Below are 15,090 nucleotides of genomic sequence, written 5' to 3' on the forward strand. Positions count from 1 at the left end.
ATGTAGACTTGCTTGTTAACTACTCTTGAGCTACAGTACAAGACATGTATTGTAAACAGAAATGTTTATACTTAGAGTCAAGTTAAGAGAGGGAGTACAGTGCACACTTGTGCGGCCTCACAGATTCCCCAGCCAGCATGCTGCCAGTTGGCTTTCTTACCAGCATGGACACACTGCTGAGCCGGTTGAAGCCAGGTTGTAGACAGTCACATTCTCTGGGCCGAGTCCCTCAGAGCACCTCTCCTGAGAACCGGGGCGTCCTCCCACATAGTCCTGGGGAAACCGTCTCACGTGTGTCAGCATCGGCAGGAACCAGTGTTCCTTTGGCCGGTGGGTCCTCTAGAGCACCAAGCTCTAGCATCGGTCAGTTTTGCGCTGACATTGGCGTTGTGTGTGTTGCTCTCAGATTCTGGACAGCAGCAGCCAAGTTCAGTGGGTAACCAGTCCCATTCTGCATCAGATCCAGGGCCCATAAGAGCAACAGCACCCATGTGGCGCTGCAGCCGAATCATGCACATGCAGCGGGAACTGCACCCAACCCTTCTGTCTTCCCTGGAAGGCATCGTCGATCAGATGGTCTGGTTCCGAGAAAACTGGCACGAAGAGGTATGTGCATGTGATCTCAAGACTGTCGTTCCACATGCTTTTGTGGCCACGTGATGGTCAGTTAGCTGCCTGGTCACGGTGTCTGTCTGTTGAGTTGAGCGATAGAGTTGGCAGAGTTAATGTCTGTGCACTAGTGTGGCCTTAAATATTTGAAGAGATTTCAAATGAGGGTGAAATTGAGAAAATCATTCTGCCCTTACAGTGCTTACTTGGCTCATTCATATGAGCTCAGTCACTTCATGCCATGGATTGGCCAGGCAGCAGTGGCGGGTGCGAGCAGGAGCGGTGTGTAGGTAACTGCCCGCTGTAATCCCCAGAGGCAGGAGTGGGTCCTTCCATGACCTTTCAGCAGCGGGCCACCCCCTCAGTGGTGTTTGTATACTGATGATAAAATAATCAGCCTTTATTGCCCAGATACTTTTCTAGTTGTTATCACACTGTCCTTTTGTGGGCACACATAGACATGCAGCATTGACACTGAGCATCCGAATAAGGTTTTCCCACGGTTAGTCAGCTGAAGGCGATGCACAGACTCAAAAAGTGGGTGGTTGTTTTTTTAATGTTCAGGACACTTTCCCTGCATTGTTAAAACACAGCTCACGGTGTGGAGCACATGATTTTACACCGACTCTGCCACCAAAATCGCCCTGGCGGTGGTGGCATAGCGGCTCGAACCAAGAGCTCTCTTTTGTGAATGGTGTTTGGTCTCTTTCCACTAGGTTCTCAGGCAGCTCCAACAGGGCCTGGCAAAATGTTACTCTGTCGCATTTGAGAAAAGCGGAGCGGTGTCCGATGCCAAAATTACCCCCCACACCCTGAACTTCGTCAAGAAGCTGGTGAGCACGTTCGGGGTGGGCCTGGAGAACGTCTCCAACGTCTCCACCATGTTCTCCAGCGCGGCCTCCGAGTCTCTCGCCAGGCGGGCGCAGGCCACTGCGCAGGACCCTGTCTTCCAGAAGCTGAAGGGCCAGTTCACAACCGGTGAGTCTCACTTTGTTCTTCCTACACTGGGAACGTGCCACGCACTGCTCTTCCTTGGCTTTAGCATGGAAGGTGATTGCATTCATTCACTTTATTTTTTATCTGTTCATTTTTCATTAATTGTCTTGTCACTGTACTGGGCGAGCTGGTTATACTATGTTTAGACTCATCACAAGAAAACCTTAAGGCTCACCAGCCTGCAACTACATGTCCTTCTTTCCAGTGAAGGGTTGTGGTTTGGAGCCAGAGCACCAGGCTCCACCTCTGGGGTTAGCAGTAGGGTGGCTTCAGGCAGACCCTTCTGCTCCTCGATCCCTCCCTCCACTTGGTCTTGGTGGGAAAACTCAACAGTGAGACTCAAAGGTGCAGGGCTCGGGGTGACAAGTAAAGTTCACACTGGTAGGATTCTGGTGGCACAGTGACAGGGAGGTTGTGTTTTTGTTACTTGTCCCTGGTTCAGGTTCATGCATTTTCCCAGACCTGTGGGAGCATGAGTCCTGGCTCCACTGTGTTCTGCGTGATCTGAGGTAAATGTCCAACCTCCCTTAGCCTGTCTCCATCGGTCAGATTGGGGTCCTCGTCCCCCAGCACGTGCAGGTATGTGTCCCCTGGATCTCAGAGCATTCATTCCCAGTCCTTGCTCTGCCTCCCTCCCACTCGTCTGGGGTAGGCTCTCTCCCGCGGGAGCACCAGGTCCCAGACTTGAGCCTGAGGAACTTCTGCAGGTTTGTAAGCCCTGAGTGTCAACCCATGAGTGATTGTCACACGAAAACAAGACTTGCCTGGTAAAATTTCCCAACGTCAAAAGAAACATTTCAGCTTCATTATTGCTTTTGTAACCATCTTTAAAGTATTCTTTCTTGTCCTTCAAGTGTTGCTCAGTGGTTAGAGCATTGGCTGTGCCCTGAAGGGTTGTGCATTTGATTCTCAGTCAAGGGCACATACCTGGATTGAAGGTTTGATCCCTGGCCCAGTCGGAGCACGTTCGGGAGGCAACCAATCAATGTGTCTTTCCCGCATTGATGTTTTTTTTCTCTCTCCTCCCTTCCACTCTCTCTAAAAATCAATGGAAAAAATATTCTTGGGTGAGGATTAACAACAACAAAAAATTCTTTCTTCATTGATATGTTAAACCATAGAATAAGTGGTTCACATTTTTTAGATATTTAAGTATCTTTTTAAAAGACTTATATCTGAGAGAGCCTAGTTAAATCATGTATATCTGTAAAGTAGGTTGCAGTGATAGAAAAGGAAATATTTACCCCACTCATTGCGAAGATACGTGCAGTTGTAGGCAGGACTGACCTGAAGCCCATCTGAAGCCCAGCGTGTGTCCCATCATCGTCCCGGCAGCCCTGGGCCGGTGTCCTGCTCTTGAGGTGTGAGCTGGGCATACGGTTGAGAGGCTTCCTCTGAAGAACCAACCCCTTGAGGAAAGTGCTCTTTGAAAAATAAGAGTCATGCCCTCTCAGAGCTTTTACACTGAAGTGCTCTCATCATCTTAGATTTTCTCTTTGTAAAGTCCATGTGACGTGTGGTCTGTCATCCTTCCCTGGGAAAGGAAGGGTTTCAGGTTAGAGTTTTATGGGAGCTATCCTATTTTTCTAAAAGAGGTAATAACTCAGCATGTCTTCATCTTAAATAGATGATGAAATCAATTGCAGTCTGAAACAAAGATTTGAAGTGGGACAAATCTTCTGGATTTGGGGGGCGGGGGGAAAGAAGACACAAACTGGAACTTGAAAGGAGGCTGTCAGGCTCTGAGCCACCTTAACTGCAGTGAGTGTCCGGCCCTGGTACAGAGTCCTCCGGTCGCTCTGCTCATTGCGCCGGGAAGACCGTCTCTGTTCCAGCGCTGTGTTCGTCTGTAAGGCGATTGTACGTGAATGTTCATAGCCACTCTGTTTGTAATAGCCCGAGACTGGGAACTACCCACATGCCCCTCGACGGAGAAAGGATGGATGAGTGTGGCACTTTCATCCTCATAGGAAGTAAACAAAAAGGGCTTAACACGTAGCAACTTGGATGAATCTTAAAGAAAATAATACTGAGTGCAAAAGCCAAGATCAAAAGGATACCTACTGCGTGGTTCTTGTTTAGTATTATATTAGTTACAAATATTTCATAGAGGTGGAGAATGGATTAGTGGTGGCCAGGCGGTGGGGATGGGGGGAGGAGGTGGGTGTGGCTTAAGGGGTACCACTTGGACGGCTACACCCTCCCTTCCTGGTGTCTCCCCAGTCGGTGTTGATCAGGCCTTCACCGGTTTCTGCTTCCAAATTCATAGTGTTGACCCCTCAGCCATTTTCTCTGCATTTAGCTGCAGTCCTTCTGTAGAGCCTGGAGAAGGGGGCGGGTGGCGGGTGGGGGTGGTCTTTGTGGAGTTGGTGGGAGGATCTGCCCCCATCAAGGCAGTGAGAAGAGGGGGCAGGAGTCTGGGCAGGGCCTGTGCCTTCCAGGGCAGCCTGCCCTGCTCACCCCACATGACCTAGCTCTGGGCAGAGGAGAGTGCAGAAGAGGGCTTGGAAGAGGCTTGGAGACACTTGGTGCCCTCGCTGCCTTCAGCTTGTGTGTGAAGGTGCCTCTGCCGTCACACAGCCGTCTCGTTTGGCCTCAGGATCAATCGGTCTTGTCAGCACGAGGACAGTGCCTCCCTGTGGCTCTCACAGACCCGTTTCCAGCAGAAATCGGGCTTTCCTGACCTTTGGGCTCTGGCAAGTTAGGGTGTCAAGAACCCCCTCCACCACTGGTGCTAATCTGGGTGGGAAATGAGGTTTATTTTAAAGAAGGACTTTCCACTTAATGGACCTTTTATTATTGAGTCTTAATAAACGCTGAGAACCAGAGGGTTTTTGCTTAAGTGAAAAGTGCATGTTTTCGGAGCTCCAGTGGCGCAATCGGTTAGCGCGCGGTACTTACAAGAAAAGTGCATGTTTTCCATTTTTGTCATTTTGATTTCTTGTCTTAGTTCCTTCTGAGGAGCTGATGTATAACTCAGTCTCCTCCGGGCCCGCCTGGTACCTGTGTTCCCTCACAATGCTTGCTCTCGGAGGTCACCTCTGGAGGTGGCAGGTGGGCTTCCGGCCCCTTTTAGTGGTGGTGGGGGCTCAGTGCTGAGACGTTTATGCAGGGCCCCCCATCCTTCCTGAAGAGGACAGGTCATGATTGGGGTGAGGTCCGTGTGGCACTGGAGAGCCGGCCACACCAAGGGCTTCGCTGTGTCTCAGGCCCCAGTTTCCATGATGAAGAGCAAGAGGGCTTCTAGGGCTTGGCGCACACTGTCCAGCTGGGAGGCGCTTGAGCAGTGGCTTGGAGATGAAGTGGAAGAGCCCGATGACTGACAATGCTTATTCATGTTTTATCTTGAAGATTTTGACTTCAGTGTTCCAGGATCCATGAAGCTTCATAACCTCATTTCTAAATTGAAAAAGTGGATCAAAATTCTGGAGGCCAAAACCAAGCAACTTCCAAAATTCTTCCTCATAGAAGAAAAGTGTCGGTTTTTGAGCAATTTCTCTGCACAGACAGCTGAAGTGGAAATCCCAGGGGAGTTCCTGATGCCGAAGCCGACGCACTATTATATCAAGATTGCTCGGTGAGTGAGCGTGGCCTGGCTCGATCGTGGCACATCCCCTGCACACAGGCCTGCAGGCAGGCCTGGCGCCGCGCTCAGAGAACAAGCCGCCCTAGGGTTTCAGTGACCAGCCCTGAAAGGGTGACGGACGGCTTCAGGGTCTTGTTTGAGTCAAGTTTGTATTTGCTTCCAAAGAACCTTTCCCGACTCCCCATAGAACTTGACAAAATGAAGCTCCCGTGCCTTTGTTCACACGTAGAGCACAGTGTTCAAACAGAACCAGACGCTGTGGAATGTAGGGAGAGCGTTGCATCTCATTGAAACGTAAAGAGTTCTGTGAAGAGGCTCCCTTAACAAATAGTCAGGAGCTTCCTTTTATTTCTAACTCAGACACAGAGCTCTGCTTTCCACACGTCAGAATCAGTCTTCCTTTCCCCAGACCTGCCTGGGCCCTGGCCCGCGCCTCCTCTCTGACCTGTATCAGTGGCTGAGGCCCACGGTGAGGAGGTGAGGGCAGGGTGTGTCCGTCCCTGGCTTGCTCCTCGGGGCACCCGCGCGTGCCAGGCAGGACCGTCCGTCTCCCAGAGGCGGGAGCTGGGCCCTCCCCCTGGGCCGCTGCCGTGCTCCGGGCCAGACAGGCGACCCACGGGTAGCTCCTGGAGTTGGACCCCTGGTTTGATTCTTTTGAAACTCCAGCTTCATCTTTCTGCTTTTTGTTTTCCCTCTGCCGTGGTTTCTCCCTCCTTTTGTGATATAATTGCACGCTTTATACCTTGTCAGAACAAGGGTGGGGTGTAAGTGAACAAACATGGTAACTACGTGGTCTTAATTGCCCTGACAATTCCTACCAGTGCCTTTTCCAAGAAAAGGATTGGAAATTGAGACTGAGGGCGTTTGTTTGTTCCGGTAGGTTTATGCCCAGGGTGGAAATTGTGCAGAAGCACAACACCGCAGCCAGGAGGCTGTACATCCGCGGGCACAACGGAAAGATCTACCCGTACCTGGTCATGAACGACGCCTGCCTGACAGAGTCGCGCAGGGAGGAGCGCGTGCTGCAGCTGCTTCGCCTGCTGAACCCCTGCTTAGAGAAGAGAAAGGAAACCACAAAGAGGCACTTATTTTTCACAGGTAGGAGGGCCGCACCTGGGGACGCCTAGCAGTGCACGTTAGCCAGCCTTCAGGGCTTTCCCGTGCGCCGTGTCAGCACTGAGGGAGCGCTGAGCTACGCCAAGAGGGCAGGCCTTGCAAGGAGGAGCCGGTCCCTCGACAGGGCAGGGCCCCTGCTCCTGGAGAAGCCCCCACCCCCAGCCTTTAGGCTCCTCACTGCACGATGGGTTCTCTGAGAAGTGTTTGGGAATGGAGGTGCTACATCTGTGCCCCCTGCCATCTTGAATCCCCCAGGAGCCCCCATGCTCTGGTGAAACCTGGGCTGAGTGGAGGGCTTGTTATGGGTCTGTTACCAGCACACTTCATTGAGAAGTGAGGCCTCTGAACTCCTGGGCCACTCGCTGCAGCACGTGGGCACGGCCCGAGCTTGCCTTCAGCGAGTGAAACACAAGACTCGGAAAGTCGGGTGGCAGGGATCTTGGTCAGGTGGCAGCATCTGAGTGAGGTCTTTCTGTAACTGAGGTGTCCTGGGTGGGTCATGAGGGACCTGTTTCTGTCTGTAATGGGAACAGGTGAGACACCTGCCATCCCACGCAGAGAAGAAAGCCATTGTCAAATCATTTTAGTATTAAATCCAAGGCTAGGAGCCCATCGCAGTACATAGTACATGGAACTTTCTTCTGATAGCTAAGGTGTGATCTAACCCAATTTGACCTTAAACCTCTTACCTTTAAATATAATATAGCCCCAAATAAAAAGTAGATTAAAAAGCAAGTCTGTGGAAAGCTGTGTGCACGTTGACACGGGTGTAATGTGATCGTAGTGTTGATCCCAGCTGTGGGTAATAGATTGCTCTTTCCTTCTTCCAAAGATACAAACTTTTTTTTTTTTTTTAATCTTCACCTGAGGATTTTTTTGCATTGATTTTTAGAGAGACAGTTGCTGGGAGGTAGAAAGAGGATAAGAGAGAGAGAGAGGCATCAATGTTAGAGAGACACATTGATTGGTTGCTTCCTGCAAGTGCTGCAACCAGGGCTGGGGATCACACCTGCAACCCAGGTACATGCCCTTGACCAGGAATCGAACCTGTACCCTTTGGTGCACAGGCCGGTGCCCTAACCACGGAGCACACCAGCCAGGACCAAAGATACAAACTCTTGACTACCATCAAATGCCAGCCCACATCCTATATAATAAAACCCTAATATGCAAATCGACTGAATGGCAGAACAACTGGCAGAATGATTGGTTGCCATGACACGCACTGACCACCAGGGGGCAGGCACTCAATGCAGGAGCTGCCCCCTGGTGGTCAGTGCGCTCCCACAGGGGAGTGCCACTCAGCCAGAAGCCAGGCTCATGGCTGGCCAGCGCAGTGGTGGTGGTGGGAGCCTCTCCTGCCTCTGCTGCAGGCAGGCAGTAAGGAGCAAGGGGTCGCAGACTGTGAGAGGGATGTCCGCCCATCGGCTTAGTCCCGATCCCCACCCAAGGGGTCCCAGACTGCAAGAGGGCGCAGGCCAGGCTGAGGACCCCCCTCCCCCACAGTGCACGAATTTCATGCACCGGGCCTCTAATATATATGTGTGTGTGTGTGTGTGTGTGTGTGTGTGTGTGTGTAAATGTGTGTGTGTGTGTGTGTGTGTATGTACACACACACACACACACACACACACATTTACATACATATATACACGCCCTGGGATCCTTTGGATTTCTTTATGGATTGAAGCCGTGGAAGCAAACCAGAAGCTGTGGTTTATCTAATGTTAGACCGAAATGACTGTGCTCATTAGCAGCCAGAACACCTGTGTCACCACGCTGGCATCCACGGGTGGGGGTCACAGGCCTGCAGATGGTCCACGGGCAGGGGGTCACAGGGCTGGAGATGGCCCACGGGCAGGGGATCACGGGCCTGGAGATGGTCCACAGGCAGGGGGTCATGGGCCTGGAGATGGCCCACAGGCAGGGGGTCACAGGGCTGGAGATGGCCCACGGGCAGGGGATCACGGGCCTGGAGATGGTCCACGGGCAGGGGCTCACGGGCCTGGAGATAGTCCACGGGCAGGGGGTCACAGGGCTGGAGATGGTCCACGGGCAGGGGGTCACGAGCCTGGAGATGGCCCACGGGCAGGGGATCACGGGCCTGGAGATGGTCCACGGGCAGGGGGTCACGGGCCTGGAGATGGCCCATGGGCAGGGGATCACGGGCCTGGAGATGGTCCACGGGCAGGGGGTCACGGGCCTGGAGATGGCCCACGGGCAGGGGGTCACGGGCCTGGAGATGGTCCACGGGCAGGGGGTCACAGGGCTGGAGATGGCCCACGGGCAGGGGATCACGGGCCTGGAGATGGTCCACGGGCAGGGGGTCACGGGCCTGGAGATGGCCCACGGGCAGGGGGTCATGGGCCTGGAGATGGGCGCAGGCTCACAGCTGCTCTTGGCTGCTCAGAGCACCAGCGCATTTGGCAGAGTCTCTTTATTGTTTCTTTTCTCTCTTTTTTAATACATGTTTTTTATGGATTTCAGGGAGAGGGAGAGGGAGAAACATCAGTGATGAGAGAGAATCACTGATCAGCTGCCTCCTGCACACCTCACACTGGGGATTGAGCCTGCAACCCAGGCATGTGCCCTGACTGGGAATCAAACCGTGACCTCCTGGTTCATAGGTCGATGCTTGTAGATCAGCTGGGCTCTTTATGGTTTTTCAAGATTGCCTTCTAAAGCATTTCTGTCCATCTGTGTCTTTAACACGGTAATGGCAGCTCAGGCTCCGTCACCAGTAGATGGAGCTCTGTGCCACGTGTGCTACATCAGTACGTGGTGTGTGCTCAGCGTTCTTCCAGCTTTGCCCATTTGCCCCACACCCACTTCCTCTGCTCAGGACAGGCTGAGTCACCTCTGCTCCCAGGACATCCGAGGCTGAAGCGAGTGCAGACCTGTGGTGATTCTCTCTCAGCTGTCCCATTTCTCTCCCCTTTCTCCTCAGTTCCACGAGTTGTGGCGGTGTCTCCACAGATGCGCCTCGTGGAAGACAACCCCTCTTCTCTTTCCCTCGTGGAGATCTACAAGCAGCGCTGTGCCAAGAAGGGCATCGAGCATGACAACCCCATCTCGCGCTACTATGACAGACTGGCCACGGTGCAGGCGCGTGGTACGCAGGCCAGCCACCAGGTACTAATCAGGACAGTCAGGCGTTCGAGCTGCTCCCCGAGGCCTCAGAAACGGCTGCTTTCTGCTTCCACGACAAGTGTGCTCCGAAAAGCAGTGTGCGCGCGCACGTGTGTGTGTATGTGAGAGAGTGAGTGAGCATTGTGTGTGTGTGCATGTGTGTGTTGGGGGGTGGGTGAGAGGTTCCGCTTTGGACTTGTGAGTTGGTAGAAACGAGAGGACCACTGAGTGACATTTGCTGCAGATTGGTGGTTATAACAGGAAAAAGGTAAGTTTCAACCTTGCAGAGGTTCCTAATCCTTTATCTGCACTTACAAAACAGCTCAGGAATTAGAATTTTAAAAATAACTTTACTGCAAACTCATGGCAGCCAAACCTCATCTCAGCGATGTGCGTGTTTATCAGGGTGCTGCCGGGGCGTTAGTGACGCACTCTGTGCTGTACGTGCTTCCTGACGCACAGGAAGCGGCAAGCCCAGGAGCACCTCCTGCACGAGGGCTTTACTTAGACAGCCCCGTGGTCCTGAGAGCACAGGTGGGTCCCTGGAGGGAAACCGCCCGATCTGGGCCTCTCCCCGTGCAGTCAGAGGACCCTGCACCTGTTATTTGTTGACTGAATTAGCTCTGTTGGTGCCACGTAAGCAGTTACAATTTGAGTTTTCCTTTTGAGGAAAAGAATAAGTGAGTTGGATGGAGAGTCATGGAGTGACATGTCATTTCAGGTCCTTCGAGACATCCTCAAGGAAGTGCAGAGTAACATGGTGCCGCGCAGCATGCTGAAGGAGTGGGCTCTGCACACCTTCCCCAACGCCACCGACTACTGGACGTTCCGGAAGATGCTCACCATCCAGCTCGCGCTGATTGGCTTCGCGGAGTTCGTCTTGCATTTAAATCGGCTCAACCCCGAGATGTTACAGATCGCTCAGGTAGTTTGGTGTGAATAGCCAGACCCTCTCCTTTAGACGTCTGCATTCTGCTGTTTAAGTTCTAAAATGCCTCCTTCTGAAATGTAGGACACTGGCAAACTGAACGTTGCCTACTTCCGATTTGATATAAATGACGCGACTGGAGACCTAGATGCCAACCGTCCTGTTCCTTTTCGCCTCACGCCCAATATTTCTGAATTTCTGACCACCATCGGCGTCTCTGGCCCCTTGACCGCCTCCATGATTGCTGTTGCCCGGTGCTTTGCTCAACCAAACTTTAAGGTAGGTCATGGGTTGTCTGCGAAAAGCCCAGGCTGGGCTCACACAGTACACATTGCGACCTCCCAGGACGTGCTGGCCTGCTCGTGAGGAGAGAGCTGAGCCAGTAGAGCGTTTGCTGCTGTACAGGGAAAGCTTCTGCACTCGGAAAAGGGCTTTAGAAAGAGGTGTTAGGATGTTGAGGAACCTGGAGCCTTTACTGGGTGACCTCCCCCACTGTTACCACTGCTTGTCGGTGTGGCTTCCTCCATTTGATAGCTGCCTCTGTTTCTCGCTTTGCAAACCTTCTTCCTCTGACAGAGCGGATGTGTTTTCTGTAGGGTGGGCCTGTCTTACTAGGGCGGTGGAGATGGGCCTGAACGAATGCGGCACGTGAGCCCCGTTGTAAACCCCCCGTGATAGGAGCTGTGGCAGGATGCCCTTGGCCACGTGCGGTGTGTGACAGCTCTCCGCGGTGGCCGGACAGCACGTCTGCCATCCCCGGGCACTGTCTCGGCTCCTGGCACTGCACTGGTGGTCCTGATGGATTGTCGTCATGTACTCCCAGCAATTGTGCAGGTGGGGAAACTGAGGCCAGGGAAGGTGACTGGCATGTCAGATCAGAGGTCATAGTCAGGGGCGGACCTGTCTCTTCACAGTGGAGGACAGAACACAGTTTACTTTTTCTGTTTTTTTAACTTCTGAGACGAGCCATCTCTTTTTTCCTTTTCTTCCTTTTTTTTCAGATAAGCCGTTTGTGCCTAGAGGAGGCTTCAGACTCTTAATTGCTTTTCCAAAACATTTACTGAGAACAGCTTTTAAGCTATTGAATAAGCTCTTAATTGTGAACAAGGACTTAACATATAGACACGTGTGGCTCTTTCTGATGTGCAGTTGCACATACCCGACGTGTGGAAGGCTCTTTTGGGATGTCGTGGTGAACTGTTATGAACATGAATAAATATAAATGGCCTTTCGGTTTCTTCTTGGTGAGGAGTTGGTACTCTGATGCAGCGAACAGCAGTTCACTGTTAGCCTTTTGTGCTTTAGGGCTGGAGATGTGGAGTTCGGGGTAGACAGAAAGGCTGTACTTCTGGAAACCCGTGTAGGGAACTCCTTAGAATGGCATTCAGTTTGAAACCTCTAGAAAGGAAGAAGGCTCTCATTTATTTTTAAATTTGTTTTTCAATTACAAGTGACAATGTTATGTGAGTTTCAGGTGTACAGCATAGTGGTTAGACATTTCTATAACCCACGAAGCGATCACCCCATCAGCCTGTACCCACCTTGCACCGTACACAGTTCTTACACTATTACCGGCTATATCCCTTACGCTGGACTGCACATCCCTGTGGCCATTGTGTAACTGCCCGTCTGTGCTACTTAATCTCGTCACCTTTTCCACCAGCCCCTCAGCCCGATTCCATCTGGCCGTGATCTGTTTGTCCTTGGTATCCGTTAGTTTCTGTTTTGTTTGTTTTTTAGATTCCACATGTAAGTGAAATCCTGTGGTGTTTGTCTTTCTCTGTCTGACGTATTTCACTTAGCATAATACACTCTAGGTCCATCCATGTTCTCGCACATGGCAAGATCTTGTTCTTTTTTGTGGCTAATATTCCACTGTATATATGCACCACGACTTGTTTACCCACTTGTCTATCGATGGCACTTGGGCTGCATCCATATCTGGCTTATTGTAAATAATGCTGCAGTGACCATGTATATATGCATATGGACATGCAATGGTGCATATATACTTTTGAATTAGTGTTTTGGATTTCTTCGGATAAATACCCAGAAATGGAATTGTTAGATCATATGGTAGATCTGTTATGTTTTCAGGAAACTCCATACTATTTTCGACAGTGGCTGCACCAGTTTGCAATCCCACCAACAGAACACATCCTTGCCAGCACTTGCTGCTTGTTACTTTATTGGCAGTAAGGTGCTCCCTGTTTTAAGGGCCTGTGACAGCTTGGAGTAACCCACACGCTGCTCAGTGCGTAGGCTGTGCTGGTGTAGGTGGGAAGAAATTGGGCCTTCTCCAAACTCGGGGCCAAAATGTCTCCACAGCCTAAATGTAGTGAATGCCTTTACAGTAAGCTAAACAGACCCTTCTGTATGGGAATCTCTTCTAAAACACATGCTCTTAGCGCCTAATACCGTGGGATAAAACCATCAACGTGTTAGTGTGAAGTTACTTTTGAACGGTCCTGGGCGCTCTGCATTCTTTTGACTGTGACAGTGGTTATGGTTGGATACTCAGCTCATGAAGAGGTGCAAGCTTCGTGGTCAGTCCCTCTCTTGAATTGCCTTCTGTCGTTCCTTGGTGATCTCAGTACCGAAGTCCTGCCTCTGGTTTCCTGCCCTCTCCAGCCCCTCGCCCCAGGCACTCCCTCTCCCTCCTGCCATACGCACCCCAGACACCACTCCGTTCTTTCGCGCTCCTTCCCTGCGGACCAGTTCCAGTGGCTCCATCCCGTGGCAGAGCTCCTCCTTCCCGCGCCTCTTTCTTCAGCCCAGACGCCCCGGGCGGCCACCAGGCTTGCTCTGACCACACTTGCGGCGGAAAGCCAGCGCTGGCCGAGCCCAGCCCTTGCGGACTCCTCGCCGCCCCTGGGAGGCAGGCCCGCCGGGCCCAGCCGGCTCTCGGTGGGAAGCTGCCCCTCTGGTCATTGTTGCTTGAACGTGAGCGTTTCTCTCTCTCTCCGCACAGGTGGACGGCATCCTGAAAACGGTGCTTCGGGACGAGATCATTGCTTGGCACAAAAAGACACAGGAGGACACCTCTTCTCCTCTCTCGGCCGCCGGGCAGCCAGAGAACATGGACAGTCAGCAGCTGGTCTCCCTGGTCCAGAAAGCTGTCACCGCCATCATGACCCGCCTGCACAACCTCGCCCAGTTCGAAGGCGGGGAGAGCAAAGTGAACACCCTGGTGGCCGCCGCCAACAGCCTGGACAACCTGTGCCGCATGGACCCCGCCTGGCACCCCTGGCTGTGACACGGCCATTCCCGCCCTGGAGGTGAAGGCCGCCTCTCAGACTCCCGCACCGCCTCCCGCGCCGCCTCTGCCGCGTCCACCGGACGTTGGGTCCTCGGGCTCCCGCGGTACAGCGTTTCCCTGCTCGCTGGCGTGAGAAAGAGGGTGAAGTCAGTGCAGAGGGAGCTGAGCCATGGGGGTGAGGCCACTCAGTGCTGGAGCTGAAACTCGAAGCTTTTAAAATACCTGTCAGAAACCAGGACTCCCTGGCCTGGGGTTTGTGAATGCCTCGCCCCCTCCGTCTGCGGGCGGACAGACCGAACTGTAGGAAACAGTTCCGGAACGTCCTTTTTAACTCTCAGAAGTCACACCGACAGGAGCTCGTGCTCTGTACAGACCTTTGTAACACTGTACAGAAACCCGCTTGGTTAGAGAAACAGGAATTATGAACAAATCCTGCTGGTTTCACCCAAGCACAAACTTCCATGCTGCGTGGCCAGCACGGGAGGCTCACCGAGCCTCGTCCCCCGGGGCAGCCGGCAGGTGACTTCAGCTTTCTGTCGGCCAGCTCTTTGAATGTCTGCTAGACACTTACTATCATTGTACCTGAAAAGAAATCACTTCTTCCTAATTTAAAAAGAAGCAGCAACAGAAGTTTGTTAGCTCCAGTCTGTGTTCACATTTTTATAAATACGAGTATTGAGAATGTTCTATCTAAATTTGTACAGTGTGATTTTTTTAGAATAAATATTTTATAAAAGGAGGTGTTGTCCCTTACGTGTTAATGCCTGTTTCTGTGAGGTGTTTCCTCAGGGCCTGGATGTTCCCCTGGGCCCTGGGGGCTGCAGGTCCCGGTCCGAGCGGCCCTCTCCATGTGTCCTTCCTGGGCGGGGTCTCGGCTTGGAGCCGGCTCGGAAGCAGGCACTCAGCACGTCTGTGATGGCCCTGAGGCATGCTGGTCCTGCCCGGTGATGTGCCCAGGAATCTGGTCTCTCGGCTTTGTTCCCGTACTTCAGGCTGCTGCCGTGTAACCTGTGTGCGCGGCGGGGGACATGGCCGCAGGCAGCAGCGCCCTGTGCCCCAGGCCTCGGCTGTGCCCTCCCGTCCTCGCTGTGCCCGGGCTTTGCGAGCCTGGGGTCCCGCGTGCCTCGTGCTCTGGGAGGAGCGCGCAGCGTGGTGGTTGCGGAATGGCGTTTGGGTCAAGGGAGTCGAGTCTGCACTGGTGAGAAGGGCTCGCCCACGCCTGCCCAGGCACACTGACTGGTTTCTAGGAAAACCAACCGGGGGGTCTTCTGAGCTCCGTCTGTGAGTGGCGAGACTGAGGACCTGCAGTGGGAGCTGAGCCAGTGACCCCGGGACCGTGAGCCTCGGCTTCCTCACCTGAACACGGCGTCGCTGGGAGCTGGGCCCTCGGCTGAGGAAGGTCAGGAAAAGGGCTCGTTTGTGGGGGAACCCTACCCACAGTATACGCCCGCGTCTCCAAACAAGATT

General features: G+C 52.8%; 1 protein-coding gene across 1 annotated transcript in view; it reads left to right on the forward strand.

Moving 5' to 3' along the window:
- Positions 1-14,362, forward strand: part of TRRAP (transformation/transcription domain associated protein) — a 124,646-nt gene extending 110,284 nt beyond the window's left edge. The window contains exons 64-71 of the mRNA XM_028149310.2: positions 407-606; positions 1,326-1,587; positions 4,957-5,182; positions 6,072-6,289; positions 9,255-9,439; positions 10,158-10,361; positions 10,449-10,643; positions 13,336-14,362. Of these exons, the coding sequence (XP_028005111.1) occupies positions 407-606; positions 1,326-1,587; positions 4,957-5,182; positions 6,072-6,289; positions 9,255-9,439; positions 10,158-10,361; positions 10,449-10,643; positions 13,336-13,620 (1,775 nt within the window). The 3' untranslated portion in view covers positions 13,621-14,362. The remainder of the gene's footprint in view (positions 1-406; positions 607-1,325; positions 1,588-4,956; positions 5,183-6,071; positions 6,290-9,254; positions 9,440-10,157; positions 10,362-10,448; positions 10,644-13,335) is intronic.
- The last annotated feature ends 728 nt before the right edge of the window (positions 14,363-15,090 follow it).

The sequence above is a fragment of the Eptesicus fuscus genome, chromosome 6 (assembly GCF_027574615.1).
Source record: "Eptesicus fuscus isolate TK198812 chromosome 6, DD_ASM_mEF_20220401, whole genome shotgun sequence".
Lineage (NCBI taxonomy): Eukaryota > Metazoa > Chordata > Mammalia > Chiroptera > Vespertilionidae > Eptesicus > Eptesicus fuscus.